At 41.9% G+C, this 22,956-nt stretch overlaps 1 protein-coding gene across 1 annotated transcript in view; it reads right to left on the bottom strand.

Moving 5' to 3' along the window:
- Window positions 1-22,956, bottom strand: part of CLTCL1 (clathrin heavy chain like 1) — a 239,482-nt gene that overhangs the window by 102,095 nt on the left and 114,431 nt on the right. Inside the window, 3 exon segments of the mRNA XM_012559608.1 lie at window positions 5,759-5,872; window positions 9,234-9,395; window positions 17,930-18,198. Coding sequence (XP_012415062.1) covers window positions 5,759-5,872; window positions 9,234-9,395; window positions 17,930-18,198 — 545 coding nt within the window.

Here is a 22,956-nt window from a genome sequence, read left to right as displayed (position 1 = left end):
TCTTTATCTCTTCATTTGATGTTCTAGGGTTTCAGGATTGTTGATTCTCTGTTTGGCTTAGTTTTTCGGATCTTTGTTGTGGAGGGACGGCGTGGTGTTTCTGCCTAGAGCGCCATCTTGCCGGAAGTCTCACAACTACTAGTTTTATTATAGTAAAAGGATATAAATTGGGATCATCACAAGAAAGAGATGCATGGGCAAGGAAGGTTCCCCATGTGGAGCTGCCGTGTCTTAGAGACGGCACCTCACCTTCCCTTAGCCTTCCAGGAAGCTTTTTTTTTTAAGCAAGAAGAAAGATTTTAGTCAGCATATTTTCCAAGAGGCAAAAGTACGAATGGACAAGCATGCTGCCAGAGTTATGTCTGTCTGAGTTTGAAGAATGTTACAGAATCATCGGTATATACAGCCATTACAAATGGGTAAAATCATTAAAAGCTTTATCTTTTCACAAATTGCTAGAAACTGCTGAATCACCATGATTCTACATTTTGAACTGTCTTTTTTAATAATCATTGGTACAAGTTTCAGTAACAACAGTCAGGAGCGTCTTCACTGGTCCAACAAATATTACTATTTATCTAAATGCTACGAGAAAAAGACAAGAGTGGAAAATGTGTGGGTCTTTTGTGTTCTATCTAAGTATTTGTTTATGTGAAAGGTTTCCTAAAAAGTGTTTTCTGTGAAAGGTTTCCTAAAAGATGTTTTCCAAGATTATCCTAGCTATTGTTTTCATACTTCAGGGCTCAACTGATGTGTCCTTATGACTCCTTGTCACTCCAGCTTGGTCACATTCTTTGTACTCAAGGACAGGAAATAATGGTTCCAATTTTAACTCCTGAGTCACTCCCTCCTTTTGATCAGAGATTGGAGATAACATATCAATGATCAAAACCTGGACGTAGGCTCCCAGATGACAGCTATGCACCTCTTTAAACTCACAGTGCTGATTTTCCACCAGATACCATCTGGTTCTTCACCAGGGTCTTAAGCAAGAATGACATTTCCATCAATCACATTGCAGAAATGAGCAGAATATACATCAACATTTCAGCCCGAACCTTTCTTTTGACTTTTAAGTGTGTAACACAATAGAAGATAAGTTTTATTATGACTAATACTATCAGGATGCAGACTATTACTATTCCTTGCAATAGTGATCTAGCCCATGTACTTATTCCTGATGGTAGCCAGCCAAATAAATCCGGCGTTTGTAGGGGTATTATAGTGTGTAACCAAGTAGCCTGCTGTCTAATTCTATGTATACCTTGTTCTACTTCTCCTGTGTTATTTATCCAAATGCAACAAGAGGTATTTGCTACAACATAGACTCCACCTTCTTGGGCTAATAAAAAATCTAAGGCTATTTTGTTATCTAATGCCACCCTGGCTAATGAGGTCAGAGATCGCTGTTGTGTTTCCATTCCATCAGCAACCCTGTCTGCTACCAGGAAGCTTTTGAGCCTCAGTCTTCCAAAGCCTTCATTGGCCTCCCATGTGGAGGCCTCACTGCCCTCTGTTATGGCCACCCCCCACTCATTAGCCTCAAGTATAGTGCAGCTCTTAGGAACCAAGGCCAAAGGCCAAATTCCTATTGCCAGGTATGTGTTATCACCTCACAATTCACCCCCTGGCCTTTTGGTCACAGGTTCTTTCACGTGCTTAATATTTGGAGGATTCCTCTCCACTCCCTGTACATCAACATCAGTATTACAACCTCAGTCTAAATCAGTCATTAACAAGTAGTCTAGTCCATCCTCATTTCATAGGGCAAAACCTCCTCCCCTGGCGAGGGCACTCCAGTCTGCTGCAGGCTTCCATCTGGTCCACAGGTAGGCATCATCTCAATTTCACCTTTTTAGGCATCTGATGTAATTGAGCTAAGAAACAACATTATTCTCTTACTCTGAGCCTCCCTTGAGGTATTAACATGATGTTGGATTTCCCTCACTGCATAACCCATTTATTCATTCCTTTACCTTCAGTTATTATTTCTCCTTTCTTCCATTCTTCCTGAAACTTTTTCACCTTGGGAAGAGACATCAGGTTTGGCCCCTGTGCCAGGCCAGACTGCTGGTAGTAATACCAGTCTAGCAAGCACCTCCTTCTTGCTAGATTGGTATTACTACAGTAGTGGGCTATCTCGACCACCAGGCAATACAGCAGTATTCACTCTCAACTTGAATTCTGTCAGATGGGGTGAAGGTACAATTGACCCTGCTGTTGTTGTTGTTGTTATTTGATGCTGTCGAGTCAGTTCTGACTCACAGTGACCCTATAGGGCAGAGAAGAACTGTCCCATAGCGTTTCCAAGGAGTGGCCGGTGGATTTGAACTGCTGACCTTTTGGTTAGCACCCGAGCTTTTAACCTCTGTGCCACCAGGGCTCCACTGACCCTACTAGGCCCTTGGAAATTATGGCATACAGGTTTCAGAGTATGGTTACAGTTTCTTGCTTAGGGATCACCCCTGCTTCCAGCAACCGCAGCTGCATCCCTGATCCTGGGACCGCAGCATCTGGCAGGAAAAAAGCAGTTTCAGGTGATGGAGGGAAGAACTGTGTCTTAGTCATCTAATGCTGCTATAACAGAAATACCATAAGTGGATGGTTTTAACGAAGAGAAGTTTATTTCCTCACAGTCAAAGTAGGCTAAAAGTCCAAATTCAGGGTATCAGCTCCAGGGGAAGTCTTTCTTTCTCTCTGTCAGCCTTCTCATCAGTGTTCCCCTGGACTAGGAGCTTCTCACCGCAGGGACCCCTGTCCCACTGCTCACTTCTCTCTTTTATATCTCAAGAGATTACCTCAGGACACAATCCAGTCTTGTAGATCAGGTCCTGCCTTACTAACACAACTGCCACCCATCCTCCCTCATTAACATCATAGAGGCAGGTTTACAACATACAGGAAAACCACACAGTGCCAGGAATCATGGCCTAGCCAAATTGATACACACATTTTTTGGGGGACATAATGCAAACCATGATAAACTGTATAGTTGCACCAGCATCCTTCCCCATTCCTCCTCCCCAGATCCCCTAAAAATGTAGAAATCTGTCCAGTAGCAAGCCTCCCTTGGCCCCCTTCATGTTGAGTGTGAACACACACACGTCAAGGCGTATCAGCCAGCCTTCATGCCTTTATCTCCCCCCATTTTAGATAATGTTTCAATTGCCCATTCCAATTTTCTATCAAACCATTATTCTGAGGGCGGTATGCAATGGGGCATGTCCATTTAATATGATTCTTGGTCCATTGCTGAACACTATGAGCGGTAAAGTGTGTTCCTTGGTCTGAAGAGATGTAACTCAGTGGCCCAAATTGGTACAGTATCTTTTGTTCCAAACTCTTAATAATATTTTTAGCATTTGCATCTACCACTGGATATGCAAAGCCTACTCCAGAGTAAGTAAGCATTCCTGTTAGGACCAATTTGTAGTACCTGGGGCCACTGGCATCATCAGTCCAGAGTAATCCACTTGCCAGCTACATGCAGGGCCTTCCCCCTAGGTATCTGCCCCATAGCTATCTGTAATATTTGTGTTTCTTGTTGGCAGACAGAACAGTCTTTATTGGCATTTTGAGCCTCAGAGTGTGCAAGAGGGGGGTATGTCTAGATTTATCCCATATCTGCATTGCTGTAGCACCTCCATATCTATTCATTTCATGGTCCCAGGTAGCCATCTCAAGCAAGTATACCAACAGGTCCACTTGCTGATTCCAATCGCCTTCTAATCTGGGAAAAGTGTTCTTCTGATGGGCACTGACATGTCCTACTTTAATGCACCCCTCAAATTTCCACAGGGCTGTGCCCAACATGGTCATTTCTTTAACAGGCCAGGTTTTCATTGTCCTTTTAGCTGGCCCTACCACCTAGCTGTTTGCCAAAAACTCAAACGTAGTGACAAACAGCATGCATTTCAGCCCATGGGGCTGATTTGTTTTTATCTTTAATCAGAGTCTTCCCATCTGCTGGTAACTGTCTCTCAAATGTATATCCTGTGGCTCAAAATCCCAGCTGGGTGGCACTCACAAGCTTTCGGCATAAGCCCCAACTATGCTCCACAAGGATTATTGTAATAACCTATGTCAGCTTGGGCACTCTTCCTAATTCCATTTAGCACATCCAATCAAAGCTGGCCTAAGGGCAGACTTACACATCTGTTTTTACACACGATATTAGGCAGGTGAAACATTCCCAAATCAGACAAAATATCCATTCTGGTAATACACTCAAATAAACATAACCACTTCATATAAAGCCTATTTAAACATTCCATTTTCATCCACACTTCTCTTTTCCACCCTGACCATTTTATTTATCCATATGTATATGGCCCCAGGTCCCTGGCTGAGGTCACACCAGAAGATCCTGACCCCTTGTCAGTCATCTTGATTAGCCTGCCAGGCCTTTGCCTCAAACAGCTCCAGGTGGGGCTTTCCTCTCCTTCCTATTGTCTGGGAATCAGACTACAGCATAGCTTTTTTCCCTTTGGAAACAGCTCTGAGTCCCCAGGCTCCACACCAGAATCTAAACACAGCTCTGCCCTGGGATCCTCCTCAACACAATACTTCAGTAGGAATCCTACAGCTACAGGCTCCAGTCTAGACTGGCCAGAATATAAATTTAGTTCATCTCTTACTTCCATTGTGGAGCCCTGGTGGCACAGTGGTTAAGAGTGCCACTGCTAATCAAAAGGTCAGCAGTTTGTATCTACTGCCACTCCTTGGAAACTCTATGGTGCAGTTCTACTCTGTCCTATAGGGTCACTATGAATCAAAATTGACTCAAAGGCAATGAGTGTTACTTTCATTGTAATCATTACAGATAACAGTAACAAAGGAATTGTATACTTCACTTTTTCCTTGTTACTTTACAAAGGTTTGTCATCTCCCACTCGATCATCCTTTGTCTTCCAAGATCCCATGTGGTTGTTCCAGTGAATCCCATTCACTCCATCCATCCCATCTGGGTCACCAACTGCATTAAGCAAAGAGAAAGTGAGTAAACCCCACCTTTGCCACTAAATATGTGGTAAGAATCAGCATGAATCCAAACCCCAAAATGTGGGGATGAATCTAGTCCTCACCTTCCTACTTTTTCACCGTCATTGCCAGCCTCCCAAGTGACACACTCTCTCTCTGACCCTAGCCACCCAGAGCTCGGTCAGAGCTCACAAGTCAGACAGACACCATCTTGCAGACTACTAAATAGGCAGACACCAGCCCCTTCTGCCTCTCACTGTCCCTGTGGGTTCAAAAATCCACTGGAACGACTCAAAAAATTAATGGAGAATATACCATACTTACAGCTACAGATTTACTATAACCCAAAAGGATACAAATGAAGAAAACTCATAGGGTGAGGTCTGGGAGGGTTCCCAGCATGGAGCTTCCATGTCCCAAAGAAGGACACGCTACCCTCTCCCGTGCATAGTCACTAACAAGGAAGCTCATATCAGCCTTAGAATTCAGGGCTCTTATTGGCCTCCCACGTGGCCATAACAGATTACATCTTGCCTTCTGAGGCTTAATCAACATCAGGCCCCCAGGTGGTCCCTCTTGGTCTGGTCAGGCCTCACTTATTAGCCTCAAGTGTAGTCCAGCTCAAAACAACCAAGAACAAAGGCCAAACTGCTTTCTGAAAGGTAATTTCACACTTCGAAGGTGCAAAACGCCACCAACTACAAGATGCCTCTGAAACGTATTTCTACTAGAGATCCATGATTCAATCAAAACCCTATAGAGAGCAGGACATTCATACCTGCATCGCCACTGGGAAATCAGTCTGCGTCTCTGGAGGGAAAAACACATCCACGGCTTTCTTGACAAAAGGTTGGTTTCCTGCTGCAGGCTGTCCCACTTCAATGATGTGCAACTGGAAAAGAAATTTTAGGTCAATCCAAAGTAGAAATGTTCTTGGTGGCAGATGATGCTAACTGCACAGTTGCGAGTAGAGCCTCAGAGTTCTTTATGGATAATGCTAAAACCTACAAGATAATCATATCCAAACAAAACAAGGCAATCCCTTTCTTGTGGTACTTAAGATTATTTGCTAACTTGCTCCTCACCCATAAGTACAACAGTGAGAAGCAATGTCAGGAAACCTAAGGTCTAGCTCCAGGGCGTTGGCCGAGTTCCTGCTCCCTTCCCTGGGCCTCAGTGCCAATGACTGTGATACAAAAGGCTCCGACTAGGACCTGAAGTCTCCTTCTAGCTTGGCTACTCTGATCTGCTCACGGTCCAGGCTAACATAAATCAGTTTACCAGACAAGATCTCATAATTGTATGCCAAACTCACAAGACAGTCTGATCATGGCATAGGCCTGAGTTTTTCAAAGGTGGTGTTGGGGGATCTAAGAATCTTTGGCTTATTTACCACGGCCACTGTAGGAATGAGAGCAGACGAGGGGACCCATCCCCGCTGTTATCAGAACAGGTTCAAATTCCTGTTTTACATATGTGTCCTCCTTTTAACTTCCATCTAAAGAAAAGGTACCATAGCTAAAACAAGTCTAGGAAAAAATCATCAGTAGAGGTGGATTAGAGACATGAAACACAAAGGGTTAGAGGGTAGGTTTAACGGAGGAAATGGCCAAGGGTATCCATGGGGGATAATCTGGATTTGGCTACGCAGAGAGAAGGGGGGAAATACTAAAGAGGCCAAGGAGAGGGTGACATTGAAAGATGGACTCCATGGGGAGGGCCTGATGCAGCAAGCATTCAGGAGCTCATCCCATCCATCCCGATGCTGTCGAGTCGATTCCGACTCATACAGGGGCTACTGTAAATTAAAATATGGGAGACTGAAACTTCTTGCACACAGGTACTTTAAGATGATTGATAATTTAGGAACATTCTATGGCTGGGACTATTGGTAGGAAAGGGTGAGGTGGGTCTGAGGATCTAGTAGATGGCTATTTTCTAACACAAATATGGGATGAGGAGGGCTTAGTCTACCACAAAAGCTAAGACAGACATGAGACTTGCTAATGGTTAGACAGTGAGCACAAAAATAAAATGGAGTTAGAGCCATGGTTTCTTGCTTTGAGGTTCAGAAGAACGGTGATACTACCAGGAGAACGGAGTCATTGGGAAAGGAAGCCTGGTTTCTTTTGAAATGGAGTGGGGGAAGGGCACATTTTTGGACAAGTGGAGCCTACCTGTAGGAAAGTTAGTTAAAAGAAACTGGTGTCCAGGCCAAACTCTCATCCATAAACGGAGGCCACAGAGCCATTCTCGTAAGTACAGCTGAACTGAACTTGGAAGGCATGTGAACTGAACACAGGCTAAGAAAAACACTGAAGGGACTCCACACCCTTCATTTTGTAGAGGATATGAGATCCACCCACAAATCACTATGAGGCAGCACTTGGGGTAGTTCCTGTAGGGGGAAGCCTCATTTCCTAGACCTACAGTCTCTTGGAGTATGGAAGGACCTGCACTGGGAAGACAGCTCCTGGCAAATCTCTGCCCCCACTTGCTTGCCTCTGAGGAGCCATGGAGAGTGACCTCAGACAGCCCACTCACCAGCCCCTGCTCTTTCAGGGCCTCAGGCCTGTAAGGGACTCCTTTTCGTTTGCTCTCTTCTCCACATGAGCTCTGTGGGGCAGGCTCTGCACCTGAAGGGGAGGTCTTTTGCAGCCCTACTCTGCCGGTGAAGAAGTGGTAAACCCAGTTCTGAGGGGATATGGTGGCAAGTTCTTTTGCTACTTAACTAAAGTCAGTTTCTTCAATCAGCTTTATTAGCAACAAAACTGACATTTTTACTTGACTCCTATTTTTATCTTGATCCTCAACTGAGGAGGGCATAAAGTATGTGATACAATAAGACATCAAAGTACCCAAATACATATACTTAAAATGAGGAAGTTTGGGAAGTCACATATTGATTTAGAACTCTTCAGGAAGTACTTCAGGGCTAATGAACAACCCAAAATAATGATTTTAGAAAGTGTTTTTGACAAGAATGTCCTGAGATTAGGCTTCTGTTCTGAAGCAGTTCTCCAAGCAAATGACACATTCTTGGTAGAAGCCCAGGTTTCCTCTGACATCCTGAGTTCTTCCACCGTCATGCACACCCCTGTCCATGGCAGCCCTGCCCAACAGGTGCTGGCCATGCCCTCAAGCGTGACAAAACCCAACTTGCTCTCAGGCACAGCCTCTTCTCTCTGTAGCATCCCTGGGAGCCCAGCCCCATCACCTGAACAGAACCTCTCTGTCAGTGATGTATGGCCCACACCACCTTATGGTAAGGATGGCACTGCAATGGTTATTTCACAACCATCTCCCCAGTAAGGCTCATGTGCGAGGGCAGGAGCTATGCCTCACCTTCATATCCCCAGTACTGAAGCATGCTCGGTATAGTCTATCCAAGTGGTTTTTTAGGGGAAACCCCAAAAACCAAACCCACTGCCACCGAGTCAATTCCGACTCACAGCGACCCTGTAGGACAGAGTAGAACTGCCCCATAGGGTTTCCAAGGAGTGGCTGGTGGATTCGAACTGCTGACCTTTTCGTTAGCAGCTAAGCTCTTAACCGCTGCGCCACCAGGGCTCTTTTAGGGGAAAGGGACCAATTAAAAAGTAGCAAACTTCAGCTTCCTAAGTTTATGCAAAGGTTTGCTGTGAAATCATTAACATGTACATTAGGTGAACAGTTCTGAACACAGCCAAGAGCCTTCATTTACACAGCACACCTGTAGGCTGCTGCCCGTTTCCAATTATATGTTGTTAGTTGCCATTGAGTTGATTCCAACTCATCCCAACCCCACATGTGCAGACAAGAACTCCATAAGGTTTTCAAAGCTGTGACCCCTCAGAAGCAGACTGCCAGGTCTGTCTTCCAAGGAGCCTCTGGGCGGGTTCAAACTGCCAATCTTTTGGCTAGTAGTCCAGCGCCACCCAGGGACTCCCCCAATTATATGTTGTTGTTGTGTGCTGTCAAGTTGATTCCGACTCATAGTGACCCTATAGGACAGAGTAGAACTGCCCCAGACGGTTTCCAAGGCTAGAATCTTTACGGAAACAGACTGCCACATCTTCCTCCCATGGAGTGGCTGGTGGCTTCGAACCCATGGTCAACCTTCCAGTTAGCAGCCGAGTGCTTAACCACTGTGCTATCAGGGCTCCTCCCCTAATTATATACCAGTTCCTAAATGTCCGCTAAGCAGCTACCAATTACACTTGTATAAACTCAGGTCACTTTTCTGAGGGAGAAGACAATGGAATAGCACTTACCTTGCTTTCTGTAGGACTGCGTACAGCAAAGCAGAAAAGGGTGGAAGGCCTGGCATTCCCCTTGATCATAAACTCTGCAAATGCGGCAGTATGGCCTTCTGTGGGCTGTGAAACCTTCCTATCGACCGAGTAGAGTTCCATTGCCCCAACCACACGATTTTGCTAAGAAAAAGACACTGTGCAATGAAAAGGAGAGACAAGATGCGAACATAAATAACAGACAATTCCTAAAACAAATGTTTCTCAAATGAAAGTCTCATACATTGATATATTCCCTCTAATAAACAGTAAGTCTATTAGCTATTAAGAACCATGATGTAACTCTGAAACTGATGCGGAAAGATGGCTATAAACACAAAGGAAAAACATAAGACTATCAAATAATAAAACAGAGATTCAATTTGTTAATAATAATGTATGAATGTGTGTATTTTCACAGAAACTCTTGGGAGGAAAAACCTCAAAATGTAGTTAAATAGGAGATGGGATTATGGGCTAATTTTGAAAAATTTATTGTTTTCTAAAATTTATTAACAGTACAAACTGTATTTAATAAAAACCAAGAAGGTTGATATCTTTTTACAAATTTATAACTTACATTTGTCTATCCAAGAATTTCAGTTCATTTATATCCAATGTCAATGCTCAAAAAGCTAAGTCAATGGAACACGAAAGCATTAGCATCGTCAGTCAAACTCCTACCATTCAACATTCAACCTATCATCTCTGTCTCATGTAGTCTGTGGGTAAAATTACAATCCTCAATCTGTTGCCCATCTACCCTGAAAAGTTATCTTTTATCTTCAGAAAGGAGGAAAACAAGGGCTTTGACTTTTTCTTTTAAAAAAAAAAAACTTTTCTACTGTACTTTTCTATTACATGGACTTACATAAAAGATACTACGCAAAGTACTGATACGTACTACAACATGGATGAATCTTGAAAACATTATGCTAAGTGAAAGAAACCAGCCATAAAGGACCACATCTTGTATGAATCCACATATGAAATACCCAGAATATGCAAGTCTATACAGACAGAAAGTAGATTAGCAGTTGCCAAGGTCTGCAGGTAGGGAGAAATAGGGGACTGACCAGTAAATAGATCCAGTGTACTCTATCAGAAACATGAACAAGAAAATTTAATAATGAGAATAAAAAGGACAGGCCAAAACTGACTCTCCCAGGAGACCATGCGAGGATTTTCAGCAACATGGTAACATTTCATTAGCATCCCCATGTTAGAGAAGACTAAACTGAAGCCAAGACACAGACATAGCAGAGAGAACACCTGAGATCAAGACTGGAGACAGGGGCTCTTTTGCTGGCCTGTGCTCATGGATCCAGAGGCTACGTGTGTGGCCTTGGCCCAATGACTCCTTCTAAGTCTTAGGCTCCTCCCAGGTTAAGTCCACTCGTGGGGTGGCTGAGTATTAAATGTGCTTTGGGTAAAAACATGTTGAGGACTGCAGCCGGCAAAAGACTCAACATGAAAATGCCTTCTTTGTGCCAGGCACAGTGCTAGAAGATAAGGACAAATAAGATGAATAAGACACAGACCCTTCCCTTAAGGACAGATGGCGAGGGCTTCTGGCAAGTAAGCACAAGTGCAATACAGAGTGACGATGGCTATGGCACAGGAAAGAACTAGATGTCCTGTTACCTCACCCAGATTAGTGGTGAATCAGGGAAGGCTGCCCAAAATAAAGGACACTTAAGCTACAGTCAGAGCTCACCAGGGGAAGAGGAAAAGAAGCTGTTTCAAACGGGGTAGCATCTGCAAAGGTTTCAACAGGGGTTGGCAAACTATGGCTTATGGGCCAAAATCTACCCCTCCCTCATATTTTTTTCCCCTTTCAAAACTGAGGTAAAATGAATGTAACATAAAAATTTTCATTTTAAAGCATACAATTCAGTAGCATTTGGCACATTCTTCATGTTGTGCAACCATCACCTCTATTACTTCAAAAACATTTTCATCCCCCCAAAAGAAAACCCCATACTCATTAAGCAGTCATCTCCATTCCACCTCCCTTCAGCACCTGGCAATCACCAATATGCTTTCTGTCTCTACGGATTTGCTTTTTCTAGATATTTCATAAACTTGGAATCATAATATGTGATCTTTTGTGTGTGGCTTCTTCCTTTCTTTCACTTAGCATAATCTTTTTGAGGTTTATCCACATTGTAGCATGTTTCAGTACCTCATTCCCTTTTATGACTGAGTAATATTCCATTGTCTGCATATATCACAATTTGTTTATCTTTGATAAACATCTGGATGATTGTCATGGACTGATTGTGTCCCCCCAAAAATGTGTGTAGCAACCTGGCTAGGTCATGATTCCCAGTATTGTATGACTGTGTCATCTGATGTTATTTCCTTATGTGTTGTAAACTCTATCACTATGATGAGGTTATATGTGATCTCCTTATGTGTTGTAAATTCTATCACTGTGATGAGGTTATTCTGATTAGGTTTACAAGATTAGATAGTGTCTTAATCCAATCTCTTTTGAGATATAAAAGAGAGAAGCAAGCAGAAAGCAGTGCTGGGAGCAAAGTGTGTCCTTTGGACCTGAGGTTCCTGCACTGAGATGCTCTCAGACCAAGGAAAGACTGATGCATCACAAGGACCTTCCTCCAGAGCTGAAAGAGAAAGTTCTCCTGGAGCTGACACCCCGAATTCGGACTTGTAGCCTACTGGACTGTGAGAGAATAAATTTCTCTTTGTTAAAACCATCCACTTGTGGTATTTCTGTTAGAGCAGCACTAGATGACTAAGACAATGATTTCCACCTTTTAGCTGTTGGGAATAGTGTTGCTATGAAAACTGGCGTACAAGCATCTGTTTGAAACCCTGCCCTCAATTCTTCTGGGTAGATACCTAGGAGTGGAGTTGCTGGGTAATATGGTAAGTCTACATTTAACTTTTTGAGAAACAGCCAAACCGTTTTCCATAGCGGCTATACCATTTTACATCCCCACTAGTAATGGACAAGGACTCCAATTTCTCCAACCCTTGACAATACTTGTTATTTTCCATCCTTTTCTATTATAGCTATCCTAGAGGGTGTGAAGTGTTACCCCACTGTGGTTTTTGTTTGCATTTCCCTAATGACTATTGATGTAATGCTTTATGTAGTTGTCTTTTAAATCAGGAGAAAAAAAAGTTATAATTAAAAAAATATATTTGTACTGTCTGTTACATTTATCTAGTAGTTACTTACACCAGCGTTCTTTCTTTCTTTTTTAAATTGTGTTTTAGGTGAAAGTTTACAGCACAAATTAGATTCTCATTAAAAAATTTAACACAAACTGTTTTATGACATTGGTTGCAATCCCTGCAATGTGTCAGCATTCTCCCCCTTTCCCGTTACATACTGGGCTCCCTGGTTCCATTCGTCCAGGTTTCCTGTCCCTTCCTGCCTTCTCGTCTTTGCATTTGGGCAGGTGTTGCCCATTTGGTCTTGTATACTTGACTGAACTAAGAAGCATGTTCCTCATGTGTGTTATTGTTTGTTTTATAGAGCTGTCTAATCTCTGGCTGAAAGGTGGACTTCAGGAGTGCCTTCAGTTTTGAGTCAGCAAGGTGTCTGGGAGCCATAGTCTCAGTCAGACCAGTAAGTCTGGTCTTTTTTGTGAACTTGAATTTTGTTCTACATGTTTCTCCAGCTCTGTCTGGAACCCTCTATTGTGATCCCTGTCAGAACAGTCAGTGGTCGTAGCCGGGTACCATCTAGTTCTTGGCTCAGGCTGGTGAAGGCTGTGGTTCATGTGGTCCATTAGTCCTTTGGACTAGTATTTTTCTTGTGTCTTTGGTTTTCTTTATTCTCCTTTGCTCTGGACATGATGGGACCAATAGATGCATCTTAGACGGCCGCTCGAAAGCTTTTCAGATCCCAGATGCTACTCACTGAAGTAGGATGTAGAACATTTTCTTTATGAACTGTGTTATGCCAATTGACCTAGATGTCCCTTGAGACCATGGTCACCAGCCCTCAGCCCCAGTAACTCCATCCTCAAGGTGATTGGATGTGTCTAGGAAACTTCTGTGGCTTTGCCTTGGTCAAGTTGTGCTGACTTGTTCTATATTGTGTGTTGTCTTTCCTTTCACCAAAGTTAACACTTGTCTATTACCTAGTCAGTGATTTCCCTCCCCTCCCTCATAACTATCAAAACTTGTTTTTTTTTTCTGTGTGTAAACCTTTTCTTGGGCTGTTATAATAGTGGTCTCATACAATATTTGTCCTTTTGTGATTGACTTATTTCCCTCAGCATAATGCCCTCCAGATTCACCCATGCTGTGAGATGTTGTACAGATTCATCATTGTTATTTACCATTGCATAGTATTCCATTGTGTGTATGTACCATAATTTGTTCTATCCATTCATCCGTTGATGGAAACTTAGGTTGTTTCCATCTTTTTTCTATTCTGAATAATGCTGCAATAAACATGGGTGTGCATGTGTCTATTCGTGTAACAGCTCTTATTTCTCTAGGATATATTCCTAGGAGTGGGATTGCTGAATTGTATATTTCATTTCCAGCTTTTTAAGGAGGTGCCATACCATTTTCAATAGTGATTGTACCATTTTACACTCCTACCAACAGTACATAAGAGTTCCAATCTCCTGGCAACCTCTCCAGCATTTGTTATTTTCTTTTTTGTTTTTTATTAGCGCCAGTAATGTCAGGGTAAGGTAGTATCTCGTAGTTTTGATTTGCATTTCTCTAATGGTTAATGATCGTGAGCAATTCCTCATGTGTCTGTTAGCTGTCTGAATGATTTCTTTGGTGAAGTGGCTGTTCATATCCTTTGCCCATTGTTCTTTACTTCTTCATGTAGATTCTAGCTTATTGGATGTACCGATTCATTCTTTCATCAAACTTGGGAAGTTTTCCCCTATTATTTCTTTATTCTCTCCTCTCCTTCTGGGACTCCCATTATGCATATGTTGAGACACCTGACAGTGTCCCACAGGTCTTTGAGTCTCTGTTCATTTTTCTTCATTCTTTGTTGTATCTTTTCCTCAGACTGAATAATCTCATTTGACCTATCTTCAGGCTTGCTGATTCTTTCTTCTATTAGCTGAAATCTGCTCTTGACCCACTCTAGTAAACTTTTCATTTTGGCAATTGTTAATTTCAACTCCAGAATTTCTATTTGGTTCTTTTAAAAATGATTTTGATCTCTTTATTGGTATTATTTGTTTGGTGAGACACTGTTCTCATATTCTCCTTTAGTTCTAAAGACATGGTTTCCTTTAGTTCTTTGAACATATTTAAAACAGCTGATTTAGAGTTTATTTAATTTTTTTAGTCTGGGCTTTCTCAGAACAGTTTCTATTGACTGCTTTTTTCCTGTACATAGGCCATAATTTCTTGTTTCTTTGTATATCTTGTAACTTTTGTTGAAAACTGGACATTTAAAATAATAAAATGTGACAACTCTGGAAATCAGATACTCTCTCCTCTGCCCCCAGAATTTGTTGTTGCTGTGTGGTAAAATGAGTTCCTTTATGTGGCCTTTTGCCTTGGTTTTTGGGAAAAACATCTTGGGAGATTGTTCCCCCTATGCCCTGAGGAGTTGTTACCTTTTCCCTAGTTCTTTGGAGAAACGACTTAGGGGATCTCCCAGGTTGCATTCTACCCAAGTAGGCTGTTACTTTTGCCTAGGGAAAGCCAGTCTCTGCCAGCAGAAAATGTTGCTTTTGTAGAAGACCTCAGTTGATTGGTATCTCATGGGCTTGTGGCTCTCCCAAAATGACTGGCTGGGCCACAATCTTGTAAGACATTGATCAACTTACTATTCAAATAGTGGCTTGAAAATCCACCCAATAGAACTGAGTGACCTGAGAGCCACAGAGGGGACTGGTCAGTTCGTGGTCCTGCTGGGAGTGCCGTGGTTTGAAACTGACAAGGAGTTTGCTTATACAAACCACAGAGGTTTTTACAGGCAAGGAGGGAATCTTAAGACCAATAATAGCCTGGAGCAGAGCAGTCTGGACCCATGGTTCCTGTAAGAGGAACCTACTAAAAAGAGCTACAATACAGTTCAAGGGCTGTTAACACTGAAGACGGTGAAGAGTCTGGAAATGGCCTAGCAGCAGAGAGCTGGCAGCGAGAAGCCAAGAAGGGGGTCGAATGGCAGAGAGTCAGTGGTGAGAGGTCCAGAAGTGGGCCTGGCGACAGAGCTTGTGGTTTCAACATAAAGCTGTTGCTAGGGAAGCACTAAGAGAGCTGAGAAGCTGCTACACTGGCTACAAGCTGGGCTAGTTGTAGTGGAGAGGCTGACGGCAGGGAGCCCTGATGGCAGAGAGGCCTGAAAGCAGAGAGGGAAGGGGGTATGCATGGCTAAGAGTGGCCTGTATGCATGGCTGAGAGGAACCTGCTTGCAAGTTGAGGCCTGCTAGTGGCAAACAGCACCTGAGAGCCGTCCTGGTTGAAAGCTGTCCTGCACTGAAGAAGGGAGGAACGTACTCTCCACGTTAGGGGAGTTTTCCAAACCTAGCCTGTGTGCTTACTGATGTTGTTACTTCCAAGCTGATCCTGATCACAAGCTGTAGCCTGCTATTTCCCTAATAAACACATAACTGTGAGTATGGTCTGTGAGTTCTTTGTGGCCACTGCAACAAATTATGAAATCCAGCAGAGAAGTAGAGAGTGCCATGGGGGGAAATGCTGGCGTCAGAAATGGTGAAAAAGTTGGCGAGTGGAGGTATGTCTGACCTCCACCTCATAGGAAGCAGTTTTGTGCTGATCCTGATTTTTATCCCCCATGAATCTAGATGATTCTTCATGATGCCACACTGCAGACCATAAGGACCAGCAACACCTAAATCCCTTCAATGGTAAGTCAAAGGCAAAGTTTCCACATGTGAAAAGCTCCATAAATAGCATCTACCCAGGGGTTAGTACCTCCAGAAAGGAAATTATTCCAACTAACAGATGGCACACCACAGGAAATATTCTAAAAGTATTCCTTTCATAGAAGCCTTAGGAATCAGACTCAAACAAACTCTGTTATGGGTGACATCATTATGATGTTATTTTATGTGTAAGAACAATGAGAATGATTTGATGTGAGGTCTCCTACAATATACTGTCACTACAGCTTAACCTTCAGTCCTGGCAAAACAAACTTGTCAGTATATTACAGAATATGAATAGTTAGAGTAGAGGTACTTCAACACATCCTCATCTATGCTCCATATACAAAGACAGATGCCAAGCTCTCACTGCTGACCCTGACCCTGCACACTCAGTCCACCACCAACTTCTAGTCATTTCACCTCCAACGTCTCAGGTCTTGCATCTCCTGCCCATCTCCAACGTCACTGCCTCCATATAAGTCACAAACACCTTATTTCTCCTGGGGTACTCCCCAAAGCGTAGACAAGTACTCTTTACCTCTTTGCTCACTCTTTACCCTTACCATACGTATCTCTACTACAGAACATATTCCTATATCTGTTTATAAACTAGTCTCCCAGCCTCCAGTCTCCATGTTAGTTCATCCTCAGCATCACTAATGGCATTATTTCCATCCCAGAACCCTGCTAAGAAGGAAAACTGATCACATCACTCCCACTTAAAACTTGCTACAGAATTCTCACTGCCTGTAGGATAGAGCATTCACCTCAGTCTAGCCCCCACCCATCTCTCCAGCATTGCCCCTCTAGCTGCCTCTTATGCATCCCACGTGTACCAGTCAAATGGATGACCCCAGACTCCCAGAAAGAGCCATTCTCTCTCATTTTCATGCCTTTGCATACACTGTTTCTTCCCAAAGTGAACTTTTATAGCTGGCAAAGTGCAGCTTTGATGCCCCCTCTGTTGTAGGCTCTCTTTAAACTTTAGGTACACTTTCATGGCTCCCACAGTATACTGTTCAAATGCTTATGACAGTTTTCTAAGTACCAGAATTCTTAAGACATTCTTTCCCCACTAGGCTATGGACAGACCATTAAAAAATAAGGATTGGTTAATAAAGATCTATATCCCCAGTGCAAAACATTCTGTAGCTCTCAAGTATCTAGTAACTGGATTATCCACCAGGAATGAAAATAAGGAGGATGGAAGAAAGTTACTGCTTTCATTATAAAAGAACATGAATTAGTAACATTCCATTAAGTCCTTAAAATAGAGGCCATAAACTACTAAAATACCTATAGGCTCCACATTGCTCTGCATAATTTTTCAACAATTTACTTCTCAAAACGGTTCGAGAAACAGTTTGTAGAATGAACACAATAGCCTGATGGAATACAGGAGTTAATGGCCAAAGCTGAATTAATTAATGTTCTTACTTGATCCAAGCAGGAGCTCTGGTGGTGCAACAGTTAAGTGCTCAGCTGCTAATTGAAAAGCTGGCAGTTCAACCCACCCAGCATCTCCGTGGGAGAAAGGCCTGGCAATCTGCTCCTGTAAAGATTACAGCATAGAAAACCCTATAGGGCAATTCTACTCTGTCACTTGCAGTCACTATGAGTCAAAATCAACTCGATGGCACCTAACAACAACAACAACTTGATCTAAAGTTTGAATTTCCTTGTAATATCCATTTCTTTCCACCACAAGTTACTTTTCCTGCCTTACACTTATATCAACTTCAAACAACTTAACCATTCCAATCTACTGTTAGGTCTCTAAGTTACATCAAACTTGTCTTTTGAAGGCAGCCAAAAGCTTACCTGAACTGAGATGCCAATGAGGAGCAGCCACTTCTGGTACTTGTCTGTCCAGTAGTGGATCATCTGGCACCCCATCAGACTGGCATGTTGATCAAATATCTTCACGGGCTAGGAGTCACCTTCCATGTTCCAGTGGTAGACTGTGGTCTTGGTCACCAGAGCAAGAGTGTTGAAAGAGATCCATTCCCAGAAAATCACCTCTTCTGCCATAATATGAGCCTTCATTTTACTCTTCATCTCAATATTAAAGATTTGAAGGGTCTTCCGAGCTAATATTTGATATGATGGAAATTAGAGAAAGATAAATTTAAAATATGAAAAACAAATTCTTACACTCTTAATTCTTAATATTTTTAATATTACTTTAAGTTGTACCACTTAATCTAAGAGAAAAAAAGGTGCTTGAGTAGTAATTAACCATACTTTCATGTCTAAATATTGAGAAGAGCCTCAAACATTCAGAACATCCGATTCTTCTTCAAAAGAATATAAAAGCATGTAAATATTTATAGAACGTATTAATAACAATCAGAAATTAGTTCTACTGAAGCAACTATCAAGAGAATCAATTTTAGATTGGGTTATTCCAATTTTAAAATACTTTTCTGGAAAAATTAGCAGAAAGCATATAAGATACACCTTCTCTCTTTGGTGTCCCCAACTAGGTAAAGACCATTTAAAAAAACAACTTCTCCACGTAACAGGGTTAAACAAACAAAAAGGACTAAACCACTTGCTGTGAAGTTGATTCAGACTCATGGTGACTCCATATGTATCAGAGTCCATAGCGTTTTCAGTGGCTGTGATCTTTCAGAAGTAGATTGCCAGGCCCTTCTTCCAAGGTGTCCCTGGGTAGATTTGAACCACCAACCTTCTGGATAGCAGCTGAACACTTAACCAGTGGAACCATATAACAGGGTTACTTTGTCTTAAATTCTAGACCAGTGCTATCAAATAGAACTTTCTGCACTGTTGGAAGTATTCTTTATTTGCACTGTCCATTACAGTGGCCTCTAGTTATGTGTGGCTATTAAGTACTTGAAATGTGTCTGGTGAGACAAACTTCAGGAACTGAATTTTTACTTTTATTTATTTAATTTTAATTAACTTAAACAGCTATATGTGGCAGTGTCTGATAGAACATGCAGTTCTAGACAAAAGACTTTGGCATCCATCCTCTGACATGAGACACAGAACGTTTCCACATGTGACCAGGAACTGCCTTCTGATCTTGGTATCTTCTGAATAAAAGAATTTTATTTTAAATTTATTAATTTGAATTATTTTTAAAAATTCATAAACAATTAATTTACAAAACATTAAAAACCCCAAAATATTCAGGATTGACTAAAAGATACGCAAAACTTCTATGGTGAAAACTACAAAATGTTCCTAAGAAAAATTAAAGACCTAAATAAACGAAAGGGCATATAGCACATTCATGAATGAAGCTCAATACTATGAAGATTATCAGTCTTCCACAACAAACGTACAGATACAATGCAATCTCAAACAGAATCCCATCTGTCTTCTTAACAGACATTGACAAATGGATTCTAAAATTTAAAAGGAAATGGAAATGATCTCTTGAAAAAGTAGAGGTTGGAGTCAAGACTAATGCAAAGATGATTTTGGGAATACGGCAGGGTAAAAACGTCAAGGTTCCAAGCCTCCCACATAAGTACACCAAGAAACAAAACAAGAAAATGGTGCTTGGTCTTGAGGGACTCTTGAATCAGTGAGAAGACAGAAGTGAGGAACTGCAGATGAACAGGAGTCAACGACGAGTTGCATACAGTAGGAACACTGCCTCTCCCACCGTCAGCACTCCATCCCACCCTAGTCACACAGACTGCTGGCTGCTGTGAACTAGGAAAGCAGCCTCAGTGTGATCTCCCAGCCAATACACTCCTGGCCTATTTAAGGAGAAGGCCTCAAGATTTTACTCTAAAATCAACAAGGTAGACTGCCCTAGGGATCTGTTCTGAGCCTGCAAGCCTCTCCCTCTCCTGGTAGCTACTGTGAACTGCAAGGTTACATAAGTGGTTACAGAAGACCATTGCACTGGAGCCTGCTCCCACAGCCACACACTGCCTGCATGGACACAGGGAAAGCCTAGCAGCGCAGACCCCCCAAAATCAACAGGACGGATCTCCCTGGGGTTTGTTCAGTTCTGTCTGCCACCCCTCACCCTCCGGTCGGTACTGAGAACTACTGACTGTGGCTGCTGTGAGCTAGGAAGCAGGTGCCTTAAGCGGAGTCTGCTTTTCAAGTCAACACACTGCCACTGGGGTTCTTAAATCAACAATGCAGACCTTCCTGGGGGTCCATTCAGAGCAGGCCACCATTCACCCTCCCAGTAACTGATGGCTGCTGTAACTACTATGGTTACGGAAGCCCCCCTGTATTGGCGCCTGTGCCCACAGCCAACATACTGGCTTGCCTGTGCACAGGGAAAGCCCTGTAGCTCAGGCCCCTAAAATCTCTGCTGCAGGGGCTCTGAAATCAACAAGGCAGATCTTACGAGGTTTGTCTGGGGAGTGCCTGCCCCTCCCCCTCCTCACAGGGAAGAAAATCTACCTGTGCTTCCCCTGATTGCTAGCTCAAATATAAGTAGGCCCCCAAAGCACAGGGAAGAAAGCCTCAGGCAAGAACCTGAAGGCAGCACCCAGGCCCAGAGGGGCTTACTGGGTGTGGGCTTTCTGAGCTGAAACCGTGGTGGCAGAAATAGAGCAGGGGAGGGAGCAATAATCAGAGAGAAGACTTTCCCCTTGGTGTGCAGATTAATTAGTGTGTGATATCTCTCCTGAGTGGCTGTGTCCTCTGGTGAAGAGACTGATTAGTGTATTTTCTCTGCTGTGTTTGGGAGAAACTGGAAGTTGAAAATAAAGATCTGAAACATTCAAATCTTAATTAAAACAGAGAAGAAGAAGGAGCTATCACAGAGAGGAAGAGGAAATGGTAAACAAAGCTCTGCCTGCCTAAGAGTTTCTTGCATAAAGTAGTGCTAGCAAAAAACACCAAATACTGGGTAGAAATGAGAAAGTTAACACCTTCTAAAATGCCAATGTCTAACAAAAAACCACAAGACACACAAAGATAACAGAAACAATGGCCTACTCAAACAAGTAAGATGAAGGGAGGTGAATCACATCTATAAAAGCTTAAATAATGAACAGAATGCAAAAACATAATGCAAAAATATTAAACACACCCTAAGAACTAGAGGAAAACAAAGATCTAGAAGAAATCAGGAAAATAATGCATGAACCAAATGAGTATTTAAAAAAAGATACAGACATTCTGAAAAGACTCCAAACAGAAATACTGGAATTGAAAGATACAGTAACTGAAATGAGAAACACAATGGAAGGATTTAACAACAGATTTGATTAGGCAAAAGAAAGAATCAGTGAACCAGAGGATAAGATAGAATTACAGAGGCTGAAGAGCAACAAGGAAGGAGGCTCAAGACTGCTAAGCACAGTTTAATGGAATGATGAGACAACATCAAGAGAACCAACATACATCATGGGAATCCCAGATGGAGATGAGAGAGAAAGGAACAGAAGAATATTTGAAGAAAAAATGACAGAGAATTTCCTGAATATGACAAAGGACATGACCCTCCAAATCCAAGAAGCTCAATGAACTCCAAACAGGATAAACATAAAGAGATGCATACCATGATACGGCATAATCAGGCTCTCAAAACGTAAAGATAAAGAGAAAATCCTGAAAGCAGCAAGAGAAAAGCAGAGTCACATATAAAGGATACCTGATAAGATTAAGCACTGATTTCTCCTCAGAAACCTTGGTGGCCAGAAGGCGACGGATGACATATTGAAACTGCTGAAAGAAAAAAACTGTCAACCAAGAATAATATACCTGATGAAACTATCCTTCGAGGTAAATAGAATTAAAACATTCCCAGATAAACAGAAGCTGAGAAGAATACCACCAGACTGACCCTGCAAAAAAAGGCTAATGAGATTCCTACAGATAGGAAAAAATAAAAGGACACTAGAAGGTAACTCAAGGCCACACACAGAAAGGAAAATTTTTAATAAAGGTAATTACATGGGCAAGTGTAAAGGCTGGTCCTAAAAGTATTTTTGCTCGATAATCCTAATTGTTATGTCCTTCTTGCTTTACAATGACAAATTTATAAAAAAACAAGTATAAAATTGTTACAGGGCACATGATGTATAAAGATGTAACTGGTGATAAGAAAATGGGGGGAGAAATGATATAGGTATAGAGGTTTTGTATGCTACTAAAATTAAGTAGGTATCTATTTACTGTATGTTTTGCAAATAACATGCCCACACATATAACATGCATAGTGCAGCTAGGAAAATAATGCCCAAGGGGGTTGTGCAGCTGGCAAAAAAAAGTATAAAACATGCATTATTTGTGTAAAAATACAGTATTCTAGGATATTATAAATGTAAGATCTTAAATATAATATTCACAGTAATCATTAAGAAAATATCAAAAGTTTATACACAAAAGGAAAGGAAAAGGGAAGTAAAATGACTCATAACAAAAAACCAACAAAACATAAAAGTTGGCAGTATTAGAGAAAATTGACAAAGAAGGCTTAAGACACACAAAAAACAACAAAATGGCAGAAGGAAGTCCTTCTTTATCAGTAATTACAGTGAAGGTAAACAGACTAAACACTCCAATCAAAAGGCAAAGGCTGGTGAAAAGACTTAAAAAAACCATGATCCAAAGATATGTTGTGTATGAGAGATGCACCTTAGGCTCAAGGAAACAAATGGGTTGAAAGTGAATGGATGGAAAAAATATTCCATGCAAATAATAACCAAAAGAGCTGGGGTGGCAATTTTAATATCAGAGAAAGTACACTTTTAAGTCAAAATGTGTTAGAAGAGATAAAGAAGGACATTATGTAATGATAAAAGGGTCAATTCACCAAGAAGATATAACAATTATAAATATATATGTACCCAACACTGAAGCACCTAAATATATAAAGCAAATACTGATATAAATGAAGG

Source organism: Trichechus manatus, unplaced genomic scaffold, assembly GCF_000243295.1.
Source record: "Trichechus manatus latirostris isolate Lorelei unplaced genomic scaffold, TriManLat1.0 scaffold00282, whole genome shotgun sequence".
In the NCBI taxonomy this organism is placed as follows: domain Eukaryota; kingdom Metazoa; phylum Chordata; class Mammalia; order Sirenia; family Trichechidae; genus Trichechus; species Trichechus manatus.
This window is presented reverse-complemented; position numbering and strand designations above follow the sequence as displayed.